We start from the raw sequence: 13192 nt of genomic DNA on the forward strand, positions 1-13192 counted from the left end.
AGCTTTGGAGCAGAGCTGGTGTGAGAGAGAAGGTGCCCGGTGGCTGGTGACAGGCGACAGGGATGTCGGTCACCCTCCTGTGGGGGCACAAATGGTGCAGGCTCAGCACAGCCCGGGGTCCCTGGTCCTTGCATTGCACCTGCCCCTCGTTGCGAGGATGGGCTCCACGGAGAAAAGGCGCAGCCGGCACAGGTGAGAGTGCTCGCCCTAGGCTGCTCAGCAAGCAGGTGCCAGCGCCCCCCCCCCCGGCCTCCCAGCTGCAGCCCCTGGCGCACCCCCCCCCCGGCCTCCCAGCTGCAGCCCCTGGTGCACCCCCTGGCCTCCCAGCTGCAGCCCTCTCCCATACCCCTCACGGTCCGCTTAGGGCCCTCTGTGGAGGGAAACTGCCTCCCTCTCCCCACAAGAGACCTCAGGTGGCACCCACTGCCCTGTCTTACCCAAACCTCCCTCTCTGTCCCAGAACCCTTGGGCTCTCTTGCCCCCTACTACAGTTTTGGGGGGTCTACTTGGAGTCCCCCAAGGCTGAGGGAAGCAAAGAGCATGACAGGGTCTCGTGGAGGGCGGACGGACTCCACCTCCCTCAGGAACTCCTCGGCCCACTGACCCACCCCCCACCCCGGGCCAGGCAATTTGCAGCCTGCTCCCCCCCACTGCCCTTGCCCCCCGCTGAGGCCCGGTGGAAGCCTTGAAGCCCCCACTGGGGCCTGGAGACCCAGGCTAGGGGTCAGCCGGCAGGAGGCGCAGCTGGACCGAAGGGTGCACCAGGGACTGGGTGCTGTGACATGGGCTGCGCTGATGGCCAAGGGGAGGGGAGGAAGAGGGGGAGAGGCCGAGGGAGGAAGGCCAAAGGCCAGGACAGGCGGAAGGGGATGCGGAGGAGCCCGTCTTTGGCCTGCCCCTGGCCTGGCTTCTTCCGTTCACCTGCGGGAGGGGGGCAGCTCGAGGGGAGATCCCCGCGCTTGGCCATCCAGAGTTCTGTCCCGCAGGGCGCCGACGCCCGCGGCTCCAGCCCATCTGCCCCCATCTCAACTCCCGCCCCAAACCTCTCCTCCGGGGACGCCCCTTCGGCGGCAGCCCCCCAGCCCCCGGCCCTCCCGGTACGGGGAAGCTAAGCGCCCCCTGCCCCTGCTATGCGCCCCACCCGGCGGCCGGCTGTTCCCTGACCCGAGCACCTGGGCAGCCAGAGAACCCAGCCGCACCCCGAACGTGCAGCTGAGCGCCCCGCAGGGTGTCCCGTCCCCCCAGCCGGCCGCCTGCTCCCTTGCGGCTCCGGGGCGCACCCCGGCACAGCGGCGGGGCGGCCTGCGCGGGCGCCGGCTCCGGCTCCACCTGCAGCGCGGGGGCGGAGGAGCGGGCGGCGCGAGGGAGGGGCCTGCGGCGGCGGCGGCGGCGGCGGCCGCCCCAGCCCGCGCAGCCCGGCTCGGCCCCGGCTCGCTCGGCGCAGCGCAGCGCCGCGCGCATCCCCTTGCCGCCGCCGCCGCCGCCGCCGCTGCCGGGCGCCCGGGCACCAGGCCACCGCCGCCGGCGCCGGCGCACAGACGCAGCGCGCACGGGCCGGCCGGGATGCGCGCCCGGGCCCCGGCCCGCCCGAACCCGCGGCCGCCGCCCGCCCGCCGCGCGCTCGCCTGACCGCGGCGCCCGCCACCCCCCAAGACCTCCCCCGCCGCCCCCGGCCGCGATGCCCACCCCCCGGGGCCCCGGCGGCCCGCGCCTCTGCTAGGCTGCGGCGGCATGGCCCGCGAGCCCGGCGCGACCTCTGCGGATTGCATCGGTGTGCGGCGGCGGGGCATGCCCAGGGCACCGGGCACGGCCTTCAATGGGCGAGGACACGGACACGCGGAAAATTAACCACAGCTTCCTGCGGGACCACAGCTATGTGACCGAAGGTAACGTACGTGTTGTCCGAGACCCCCTCCGGCGGCCGCGGCGTGGGGATGCCGTCGCACCCAATGCCCTCCGAAGGTTTGCACCGCGCGCTGCGTGTCGTGTGCCCCGGGCCCGGGGTGGGGGGCAGGGAGCCCGAGGGCCGGGCGAGGGCAGCGCCCTCCTCCTCCTCCGCGCCGCCCTCCGGGAGGCGCCCGGACTGCGGCCCGGCCAGGGGCTGTAAAAAGAGGCCACCCCCGCGGCGGCCAACCTGGTGGAGACGCCCTGGAGCCGTGTAAGGGCTCAGAGGCCGGCGCTGGCCATTTCGGCCCTCCCCAGCGCCCGCAGAAATTTCTAGGCTGCCCACTCCCTGGAGACGAAGAGGGACCCAGAGGAGAGGGGGAGGGGGAAACCCACCCAGTGCGGGACCCTCGGGAGGCTGCGGGCCCCTCCCCGCGCCCGCCGAGGCAGCGTCCCTCGTGGGAGGGAGAAGGCGGCCGCCCGGGCTGGTGCTGGATTCCCAGCGAGCTTCCACCCGGCGGGGATTGCTCCGCAGCCCCCGCGGGCCTCGCGTGGAGGACCCCGAAGTCGGTCCCGCAAGCCCCACCCCCACCAGAGGCGGGTGGGAGGCGGGCGGGTCGGCGCCCCGCTGGCCGCCCGGCGCCCCGCTGGCCGCCCGGCGGCTTGGGGGCCCGGGGATCGCTGGGGACAGCACGCGGGGCGAGCCCGGGCGCAGGGTGCGGAGAGCCGCGGCGAGCTGCGGCGGGGGGCGCTCACGCTGGGGACTTGGCCGGGGGTCGGGACCGGAGGCCGGCTGCGGCCTCCCCAGGGGCTGCAGGACTGGCCGCAGCCGTGTGTGTGCGGTTTTCAGCGAGGAGTTCCCGGGTGGGCGCCCCAGGGGGAGGTGCGCGTGGGCGCCTGTGCCAGGGATCCTGGGTGGGCCCGGCGCGGGCGGCGGGCTCTGGGGGCGGGGGTGTCCGGCGGAAATGAGAGCGCGCGGGAGCGGAGGCAGGGGCGCTGCGGGCCGGCGCGGGGGACTGGGCGGCGCTCCCCGCTCCGGAGCAGAACCGCTGAGTCACGCTCCTGCGGGGTGTGCGTGCAGGGGGGGCAGGGCGGCCCGGGCCGCGGGGCCCACGGAGCTCCAAGCGGCCCTGTGTCGCGCGCCTTGGGGACAGTGAGCGCGGATGGGCGGGTGCCCGGGTGCCGGCCGAGCGTGGGGGAGGCCTGCGGGCTGCGGGTGGGCGAGCGCCCCCAGGGCCTGGCGCGCGCTGCGGTGTGCAGCGGCGGCGGCTCCCAGCTCGCGGGGGTCACGCGCCCGGGGAGTTGGGGGGAGCCTCTGTTTACCATCGCCACCCTGGGGCTGCGGGGCCATCGCAGTGGGCTTTTCCAACGTTAGAGCCTGCTGCAGCCGCCCCAGGAGCCCCAAGCGCAGGGTTCCCGGGCCAAGCAGCGGTGGCTCCTCCCTCCTTCCCCTGAGCGCCTTTGCGGCCCCTGTGCAGTCTGCCCTGTGCACGGCGCCCTGTGACCTTGAGGAGAGGTTCTTCCCCTCGGGCCTCAGTGTCCCCATCTGTGACGTGGGAGCATGCTGCCTGGCCGGCGTCCGGGTTTGTGTGAGGAGCTGGCGAGGCGGAGGGGATGGAGGCTGTTCCTGGGGTAACAGCTCCTGTGTGCGCCAGGGGCGCACTCCAGGGCTCACAGCCTTCATACCCGCCGGCGCAGGTGAAGCCGCTGAGTGCTGGGGTGCTGGGGCCGGAGCTGGCTGCCCTGCAGGCGAGAACACACCAGCTGGGACCGGAGTCGCCGGCAGCGCCTCCCTGGACTTCCATCCGGCTGCGTTCGCTCCTGTTTGGGGCTCTGAGCACAGGGGAGGGTGCGGCTTTGAGTGACAGGCTCCTTGCCGGCTGTGCAGCCTTGGGCCAGTTACTGAACCTTTCTGAGTTTGTTAAGAGACAGAAAAGTGACCGCTCCCAAGGCTGTTGGGGTGACCAGCAGCGTTTAGCTCATGGAGGCTTTTAGCAAACGACACTGTGGGGTTTCAGCTTTCTTCCGGGAAGAGTTTGATGCCGGGACTCAGCTGGCAAAAGACCCAGGTGGACACATTCCCGTTCCACCTGGTCCCTGGGTCCCCGCTCGCCGCTGCACTGCGGCCACCCGCACCTGCTTCCTGTTCCCAAGCCCTGTCCTGCCTCCTGTTGCCAGCCTGGAAAACCTGCCTTCCGCCTCTCTCCGCCTTCCCATCCTTTGGGTTCCAAGCCCCGCGTCTCTGCTCGAATCCCTGGTGCTTTGTGAAATCCCCGGAACCTTGCGGCAGGTTGGGTTCTGTCAGTCATTCACACCTTGGTATGAATTAGAGCAGCGTTCCCTCGAGTGGGCATCTCGGAGTCAGACCTGGGCGCGCGGCTCCCGCGGGAGGGGCCGTCCCTCAGCTTCTCTGACCCTCACCCTTGTGTGTCCCGTGTCACAAGAGCCTCGACCATGCTGGAGAGGCCGCGGTTAGCAGAGGCCTGGCACGCAGTGAAATCCGCACGCTTGTGGCGGCCATGGTAGCCGGTCTCCGCAGCACCTGGCGTGCCTTCCTGGCCAGAGAGCTCTGGCCACGGCTGGGTTGGGTTGGCCCAAGGGTGAGCCCATCCCCCTTGCGGTGACTGGTTCCGCGATGGACTTGGCCATTAGTTCTGGGAAGGAGAGAGAGCTGCAGGAAGTCGATCCCTTTCTTGTGGTGAAAACATGGGAGCCCTTGGGTTGCTGGCAGCCATGTTGGCACCATGAAGTGAGTAAGTCTTAAGCCAGGGCTGCTGATGCAGGGCAGGGTGTGAGTCAGAATCGAGGACCTCAGTGACATCCAGACGGGTCAGACCGGGTGCTCTGAGGTGGACTGCCGGCTTGGCTGCTGGGCAAAACGCCTGCTCCTCCACTTTCGGCCCAGTCCCTGTGGCATGAAGCCCAGGGCACCTGGCTGATTGCCAGGAGACCAGCCGCTGACCCCTGCTGCCAACCCAGACTCCGGGGTGGGAAAACCCAGGACTTCTGTTCCTTTCCTGTGTCGGGGGTCCTCGTTGATGTCACTCACGTCAGGCTGGCTTTGGTGACTGGTGGAAATGGTGAGAGCCTGGCACCCATTGGTCAGCTTTTCCCTGGTGGGTGGGGTTAGGGCACTCAGGGTCCCTGCTGGGCCTGTGGGCTCCTCCCCCTGCGGGGGGTGGGTGGGTAGGGTCCTGGAGTCAGTGCACAGGGTGAGAGCAGGTATATGGGCACCACCAGGAAGCCATCGCTGATGCGTCTCCATGGAGCTGGAGTGCTTCCCCGCGGCGAGGTCGGAGGGCGTCCTCGTGGTGGTCACGTTGCTTCCCTTTCTCTTTCTCTTTCTTTTTTTTTTTTTTTTTTTTTTTTGACAGGCAGAGTGGACAGTGAGAGAGAGAGACAGAGAGAAAGGTCTTCCTTTGCCGTTGGTTCACCCTCCAATGGCCGCCGCGGCCGGCGCACCGCGCTGATCCGATGGCAGGAGCCAGGAGCCAGGTGCTTTTCCTGGTCTCCCATGGGGTGCAGGGCCCAAGCACCTGGGCCATCCTCCACTGCACTCCCTGGCCACAGCAGAGGGCTGGCCTGGAAGAGGGGCAACCGGGACAGAATCCGGCACCCCAACCGGGACTAGAACCCGGTGTGCCGGCGCCGCTAGGCGGAGGATTAGCCTAGTGAGCCGCGGCGCCGGCCTCCCTTTCTCTTTCACAGTGAGCCTGCCCGCCTGCCATGCGTGGGGAGACGGTCCCTAGAGCACACACGTGCGCTGCGTGTGGCAGTCCCCGGGGCCCCCGAGGTGCTTGGTCACCTCTGCTTTCCCGCCCGCCGCTCCGCGTTCACGCGCGAATTTGTTTGATCTTTGCAAACAGCAGAGATGAAAAATACTCGTTTTGATCCACGCCTGAGTCTGCCGGGCCGAGCCTCCTCCCCTGTGTGGAGCGGAAGTTCGCTGCTGCCCTCGTGCCCGGGTGATGCTGGCGCCCGCTGACGCCCGGCTCCCTCCGGCTCTGCTGCCCTGGGGAGACCTGGCCCTGCAGGGGCAGCCACCTGGCCAGTCCAGATGGCCGCTGGGGCTGGAGGCTGAGCCGCGAGTGAATCCACCAAAGCAGATAGAGTGGACAGAGATGGGCTCCTTGAACACCTTGGAAAGAAGCAGCAGGCAAGCTTGAGGAACGGGGCGGCTGGGGGCAGCTGGGGGCGGCTGGGGCCGCAGGCTGCGGGCTGGGGGTGCTGGGGCCGCGGGCTGGGGTGCCCTTGTAGTGGCAGCCCCTTCTGAGTTGTGCTGGCTGCTGCCATTCGCTGTGAAGGAGCTACGGGCAGCACGGCCAGGGGCTGTCCACTGCGATATGGACCACGAGCCAACAGTCATGCTTGGAACGAGTATTTCCTCAGTTAGGGTGAGTTTTCTATGGCTCTTCCCAGGGGGTAATTTGCATTTGTGGGCGGAGCTGGGGAGTCTATCTCCTTTATCTTAGTGGACGGCACCCAAAGTCACCCCTCACTGACCACTGCGAGGTGTAACTGGGGCCAGCAGGGCGGCGGCCTGTGGCCTGTTCAGTCCAGGTTCTGGGTCTGGCTTGGGAGGGCTTTGCGCAGTCTGCCTGGCTTGGCCATTCAGCGCCACTGTGCTGGTTGGCAGGAAGGACAGTCCCCACCCCCACGCGGGGCTACAGAGGGGTGTGCTCGGGGGTGGGGGTGGGGGTGAGGGTGCATCAGGGCGTGGCCTCCTGGTGGATTCCGTGCAGGAGGGACAGTGGCCAGCCCGCGCACCTGGGAGCCGCTGTGCTGCCAGGACAGGCCCTGCCTTCTTGCACAGTGGGGGCCATTGTCCCCCAGAGACGGGGCTGAATGGCCCATTGAGGCAGAACAAAGGCTGCTCAGAGGGTCAGGGCCGGGCAGTGTGGGCTGCCCCAGGCGGGGACGGGATCTTCAGCTGCAGAGCCCAGGCCGCCTCTGGGTTGGCCGGGCCTGCAGGTCCCCTGCGGGAGCTGGGACCTGGGCCTGGGGCCCCTGAACCCCGTGTTCCTCTCTACGGATCAGAGGGAGCTCCCTGCTGGCCGGGCTTTGTGCCAGGGTTAGATGAAGCAGTGTAGACACCACACGTAAATCTAACTGAAAGCAAACTGCTTCTATTATCGTTATTGCCTTTGGAATTTTTTAAGTAATTTCAAATATTTTAATGAAAACGTTTGGCTGTATACGATTCCCCTGGGGGCCTTCCTTGGGGAGGGCTGGGCAACCTGTGGCGTGCTGAGCAGAGGGGATTCTGGGGGGCCTGCCTTGGGGAGGGGCTGGGGCCACCTGTGTAGTTATGTGGTCTGGGCAGGACGCTGTGGTGTGAAATACCAGGTGAGCTCTGAGCTCCTGCGGGTGCTCTGTCACCCTCAGGCCCCTCCCACAAGGCCCCTCCCACAAGGCCCCCCACAAGCCCCCCCACAAGGCCCTGCCCGCACAAGGCCCCTCCCACACATCCCCTCCCACACAAGGCTCCTCCCACAAGCCCCCACAGGCCCCTCCCACAAGGCCCCTCCCACAAGGCCCCTCCCACACAAGGCTCACTTCTGAGTTCCTACCTGCCTCACCCAGCCAGCAACACGAGTGCTCATTTCTTGTTATTTGAATTCTAGTCCACGTGGTCAGTCTCCCCAGTTATCTCAAAAACCCTTATTTAAAAACATTTTTAAAATTTGAGAAGGAGGGAGAGAGGGAATGCGAATGAGATATCTTGCACGTGCTGGCTCACTCCTCCTATGCCCGCGGCAGCTGAGACTGGGCGGAGTCCAAGCTCCGAGCTGGGAATTCAGCCCGAGTCTCCTGTGTGGGTTGCTGGGACGCAGGTTCGTCCCCTGCTGCCTCCCGTGGTGGCCTTAGCAGGAAGCTGGAGCTGGGCGTGGAGCCAGGCCTTGAACCCAGACACCCCAGTACGGGACGTGGGCACCCCAGCTCGTGCCTTAACCTGTGCTACCTGCCCGCCTCCCTTTGGAAAACATTTTTTTTTCTTTTCAAACTTGAGAGGCAGTGAGAAAAACACAGGCAGGGCTCCCACGTGCTGCTAGGTGCCCACGACAGCCAGGGCCAGGTCTGGCTGATGCCGGGACCCCAGGACTCCCATCCAGGTCTCCTGCACACGTGACCCCCGCCTGCCGCCCCCGGGGTGTGCGTTAACAGGACGCTGGAGTCGGGGTGGCGGGACCCTGATGGATGCGGGCATCCCCATGGGGATCCCAACCTCTGGGCCGAATGCCTGCTCCTCAGAGATGCCTTTCTGTGCCTGGATGGTTGGAGCGGGTGTGGGAGTCCTGCACCTGTGCTGGGGGCTCTGGCCGACCGAGGCCGCAGTCCCCGCCCCTCACTCAGCGCGGACTTGGTGGGCACAAGCTCCCTCCTCCGTGCCTGGAGCCAGGTGCCTGGTGGTTCTGCAAGGCGGGCAGGTGGTTGACGGATCCAGGGACCGGATCCCAGGGGCTGCCCCTCTGTCCTTTGGCAGCTCTCCACAGAGCGGTGCCCGTCCCGGATTTCCCACTCACCGGCCACGTGGTCTCGGGCGGGGCCTCAGCCAGACCACACGTGGGTGACCTTGTTGTTTTAACCTGAAACGCCAGGTGATGGGGAGAGGGAGATTGATCGGTCATCTGCTGGTTCATTCTCTGAATGGGCCGCAGTAGTTCCAGGTTTGGAACCAAGAACCGCATCCGGGTCTCCCATGTGGGTGGCCGGGACCCAAGGACTTGGGCGTCGTCTGCTGCCTCCGAGACATGTTAGCAGGGACCTGGACTGCAAGTGGGGCAGCCAGACTGGAGCTCGTGCTGACGTGACGATGGCACCGCAAGCGTCGGTCTCACCCACGGCGTCAGCACGCTGGCCCCGAGGGAGACCACACTTGAGCTGGGGCAAGGGCTGTGGCCGGGTTGAGTGGGATCCTGCAGGTCTCTGTCCCTTGGCTCACCCTGGACTGGTCAGCACGCACAGCAGGGCCAGGGCTCTGTGTGGGACAGAGGGGTCTCGGAGGTGGTTTGGGTGCTGGGACGGTTTGTTAATGCCAGGGGCAAGGAAAACCCCACATTCCAGCGACGTCTTAGCGCGGCTGTTCATCCAGTGAGCGTGCACTGCCCGGAGGTGAGGCACGCTGGCTTCCAGTGACACCTGTCACTTCCCTCACCTCCCATTGGCCAGAGCTGGTCAGATGCCTCTGCCGGCAGCAAGGGCAGCTGGGAAATGTAGTCCTTGGCTGGGCAGTATGGAAGCCGAGTGCCATCTTTGCAATGTGACTCCATAAAACAGACCTTCACGTTCTCCACACGACAAACCCTGGGCGTCCTGCCCCGTCACTCAGCCCTTGCCTGCCCGCTCTGCCAGGACTGGGTGAGGGTCGCAGTCCGGCTGGCAGGTCAGAGCGCCTTCCTGGGGCTGTCTGAGCAGAGTGATGGAGCCCAGGCCATCAGGTGAGAGAGCTCCGGGCGCTGGCGGCGGCAGGGGCTCAGCTCTGGTGTGTTAAGTAGTCAGGGTTTTGTGGCTTTGGAGGTCATGGAGCCTGGAGCCCGCGCGGGATCGTGTCACGTTAGGGCTGATGGCAGTAGCGGGACCGCACGGGGAGCAGGGGTCACACTGCCGGCTGGGGCCAGGCTCAGGCTACTGTGACAACAGGGACTAAACCGGGGTCCCGTGAGGAACCCCTCGGTTCTTCCGAGCGCAAGCCCCCAGCTGCTCTATGACCTCCCTCTAGGCCCCACCCTCCTCAGTTTCCGTCAGCTGCCACGTCACCAGCCTGGGACCCACGCCCATACTGCTGGGAGACAGGCGGCACCCAGCCCTGAGCAGCTGGCCTCCAGAGAGGACGAGTGTGGCGGGGAGGGAGCTGAGCACCCCGAGGCGTGGGGTGGCCGTGGTGGGGTCAGCACTCAGGGAGCTGTGGGAGCCGTGGCGGAGTTTGGGTTTTTACCTTCGCCTTTGTGAAGCCACACAGAGGTGGGTGGGGGTTCTCAACCTCGCCCTTGTTTGAAAGTGTTTTGGTTTCTATTGTCTAATTGTCTTTTTTTTTTTTTTTTTTTTTGACAGGCAGAGCTAGACAGACAGAGAGACAGAGAGAAAGGTCTTCCTTCTGTTGGTTCACCCCCCAAGTGGCCTCTACGGCTGGTGCATTGCGGCCAGCACGCTGCGCCGATCCGAAGCCAGGAGCCAGGTGCTTCTCCTGGTCTCCCATGGGGTGCAGGGCCCAAGCACTTGGGCCATCCTCACTGCACTCCCTGGCCACAGCAGAGAGCTGGCCTGGAAGAGGAGCAACCGGGACAGAATCTGGTGCCCCAACCAGGACTAGAACCCAGGGTGCTGGCGCCGCAGGTGGAGGATTAGCCTAGTGAGCCACGGCACCTGTCGTCTAATTATCTTATTACAAAAATATACACAGGTCGACATCATGGCCCAGTTGGCTAAGCCTCCGCCTGCAGTGCCTGCATCCCATGAGGGCACTGGTTCAAGTCCCAGCTGCTCCTCTTCCAATCCAGCTCCCTGCTGATGGCCTGGGAAAGCAGTAGACGATGGCCCAAGTCCCTGGCCCCTGCAGACATGAGGGACCCGGAAGAAGCTCCTGGCTTCAGATCAGTGCAGCTCCGGCCATTGCAGCCATCTGGGGAGTGAACCAGTGGATGGAAGACCTCTCTCTCTCTCTCTCTCTCTCTCTGTAACTTTACCTCTCAAATAAATAAATAAAAATATTTAAAGAAAACAAAAATTTAGAAAAGGGGTCCAGCACTGTGGCATAGCTGGTAAAGCTGCCACCTGCGAAGCTGGCAACCCGTGTGGGCCCCACTTCCCATCCAGCTCTCTGCTGTGGCCTGGGAGGGCAGCAGAGGATGGTCCCAGTGCTTGGACCCCTGCACCCACCTGGGAGACCTGGAGGAAGCTCCTGGCCCCGTGCTGGCCATTGCGGCCATCTGGGGAGTGAACCAGTGGACAGACACTTTGAGTGCAGGTGCAGTGAGAGAGAAGTGTGGCAGCTGCGCCGTCCAGGAGACAGCGGGCGGAGTGGAGCCAGCAACGTAACCCGCGCGGTGGGAGACAGAGGTCCCGGCGGAGGGCTGCTGGAGACGCCCTCGCGTCGGAGGAGCCCTCACAGACACTGCGCGGCACTCCCAGGCAAAGGACGGGATGGTGGCGGCTGATCTGGGCTGAGATCCTGCTCCAGGCCACCAAAGACGCCCTCGGTACGGCAGGCTGAAGCCAGGCTGTGCAAACTGCTCTCCACGCGCCTCTCACAAGTACGCGGGACTCCGGGCTTTTCCCTGCTCCTGCTGCTTTATTGTGTATATAAATATTGTAGGATTTTATTTATTTGACAGGCAGAGTTACAGAGATGTGGGGTGGGGGCAATTGGTCTTCCATCTGCTGGTTCACTCCCCAAATGGCTGCAACGGCCGGAGCTGTGCTGATCAGAAGCCAGGAGCCAGGAGCTTCTTCCGGGTCTCCCATGCGGGTGCAGAGACCCAAGGATTTGGTCCATCTTCCACTGCTTTCCTAGGTCATAGCAGGGAGCTGGATCGGAAGAGGAGCAGCCCGGACTCAAACCGGCGCCCATATGGGATGCTGGTGCTGCTGGTAGTGGCTTTATCTGCTTACTACCTGCTCCTGGCACTTTAAAGCCTCCAGTGTGGCCGTGGGTCTTGTTATTGTTGTTGTTTCCTGGTTCGTGTATGGCTGTCAGGAGAGCCTGCAGTGTCTTCGCACAAACTCTGGAAGGTCTCCGGCCACGCTGGCCTCCTCGCTGGTGACGAGGGGGCCCTGAGCGGTGCTGCCAGCCCTCCCGCGGTCCCACACGACAGTGTGGTGCAGGCCTGCCCGCCTCGTCCGAGCAGGTGGCGTGGTCTGTGCGTGGCACATCCTCGTGACCAGGCCACAGGGACGTGTGGGTCCTGGTGGGGGCCAGGGGGTGCTACAGCCACACAGAGTGCTGCCACCGGAAGCAGCGGCTGCGGACGCCGGAACAGCTGGGCTTCCTCCCTGCGGCAGTGGCCGAGAAGGTGGCGGTGGCCTGTGGCTCACACGAGGGTCTCGGGCCTCCCTGTGCCGTGGCCCCGGTGCTGGGCTGCAGCCTGCCTGTCGGCTCCCAGAACAAAGGGGGGCGGTGGGAGGAGCCAGGGCTGAGCGACAGTGTGAGAGGTGCTGAACCCCCCCCCCCCCCCCCCCCCCGCGTGACTATTTCGTAGCTCAAGGCTGGGGGAAGCTGGTGCAGCCTCCCGGTGTGGCCGCCTGCGGGGGCCTGGGTGTGGCACTGCTTGTCAGGGGGTGGGGATTTCATTTCTCTACCTATTTTTTAAAAGATTTATTTTATTTATTTGAAAGGCAGAGTTAGAGAGAGAGAGAGAGAGATATCTTCCATTTCTGGCTCATTCCCCAAATGGCCCAATGGCTGGAGCTGGGCCAGGCCGAAGCCAGGAGCCAGGAGCTTCTTCCAGGTCTCCCACGCGGGTGCAGGGGCCCAAGCACTCAGGCCGTCCTCCTCTGCTTTCCCAGGTGCATTAGCAGGAGCTGGACCGGGAGTGGAGCAGCGGGACTTGGCCTGTGCCCGCGTGGGATGCCGGCGGCGCAGGCCGCTGTGCCGCAACACCAGCCCCTCATTTCTCTACTTATTTTATCGAATTTTACAGAAGCATTGAAGCTGCAGAAAGCAGAGCTAGGAGGCCAAGAATAAATCTCTGCTTTCGCCAGCCCAGAAACAGTTCCACCTTAGGTTGTGTTTCCCTGTAACCCCACGTAGGTGGCGGTGGGACACGGCTTTGTGTCCTTGGTCCTGCACGCCCTGCAGACCTCCTCCAGGTGAGCGGCCTGGCTGCCTGCCTGGTGTCCCGCCACGCACGGGCAGCGTGCGCACTTGTCTGATCAGCATCGATCTTCCGAGGTCGGGGGGGGGGTACAGGAGGGAGGAATAGGACGCAGCCCCCACAGTGCTGGGCTGGGGTGTAGGGGTCCTGGGCCAGCCTGGGAGCAGGCTCCAGTGGTGGGGAGCAGAGGGGAGCAGGGACGGTGTCCGGGGGGCTCCAAGCGCGAAGCAGCGAGCTGTGCCGGCGGTTGCTGGCGGCTCACCTGTGGGTCCCGGGGGCCCTGGGCAGGTGTGGTGCCGTCCGCCAGGCAGGGCAGGTGGCCCGAGGTGTCAGGAGTCTGAGAGGGGAGTGGAGGTGCAGGTGGGCCGAGTGAGGAAACCCCTTCGTGAGACAGCCCCGGGCGGAGGTGTGGGATGCCGAGGGGTCCAGGCGGTAGGGAGGGTGCGGGGGGTGGAGAAGCTCCCCCCACCGCTGGCCTCGGCTACTCCCACTTTGGC

The 13192-nt window shown here is 65.5% G+C and overlaps 1 protein-coding gene across 2 annotated transcripts in view; it reads left to right on the forward strand.

Moving 5' to 3' along the window:
* Positions 1-1633: 1633 nt before the first annotated feature.
* Positions 1634-13192, forward strand: part of PPP2R2C (protein phosphatase 2 regulatory subunit Bgamma) — an 83666-nt gene continuing 72107 nt past the window's right edge. The window contains 1 exon segment of one of the 2 annotated variants that reach the window (NM_001171076.1): positions 1634-1886. In NM_001171076.1, the coding sequence (NP_001164547.1) occupies positions 1817-1886 (70 nt within the window). In that variant the 5' untranslated portion in view covers positions 1634-1816. 2 annotated transcript variants of the gene reach the window in all.

This window comes from Oryctolagus cuniculus, chromosome 2, assembly GCF_051225735.1.
Source record: "Oryctolagus cuniculus isolate XC-2025 breed Fujian yellow rabbit chromosome 2, ASM5122573v1, whole genome shotgun sequence".
NCBI lineage: Eukaryota > Metazoa > Chordata > Mammalia > Lagomorpha > Leporidae > Oryctolagus > Oryctolagus cuniculus.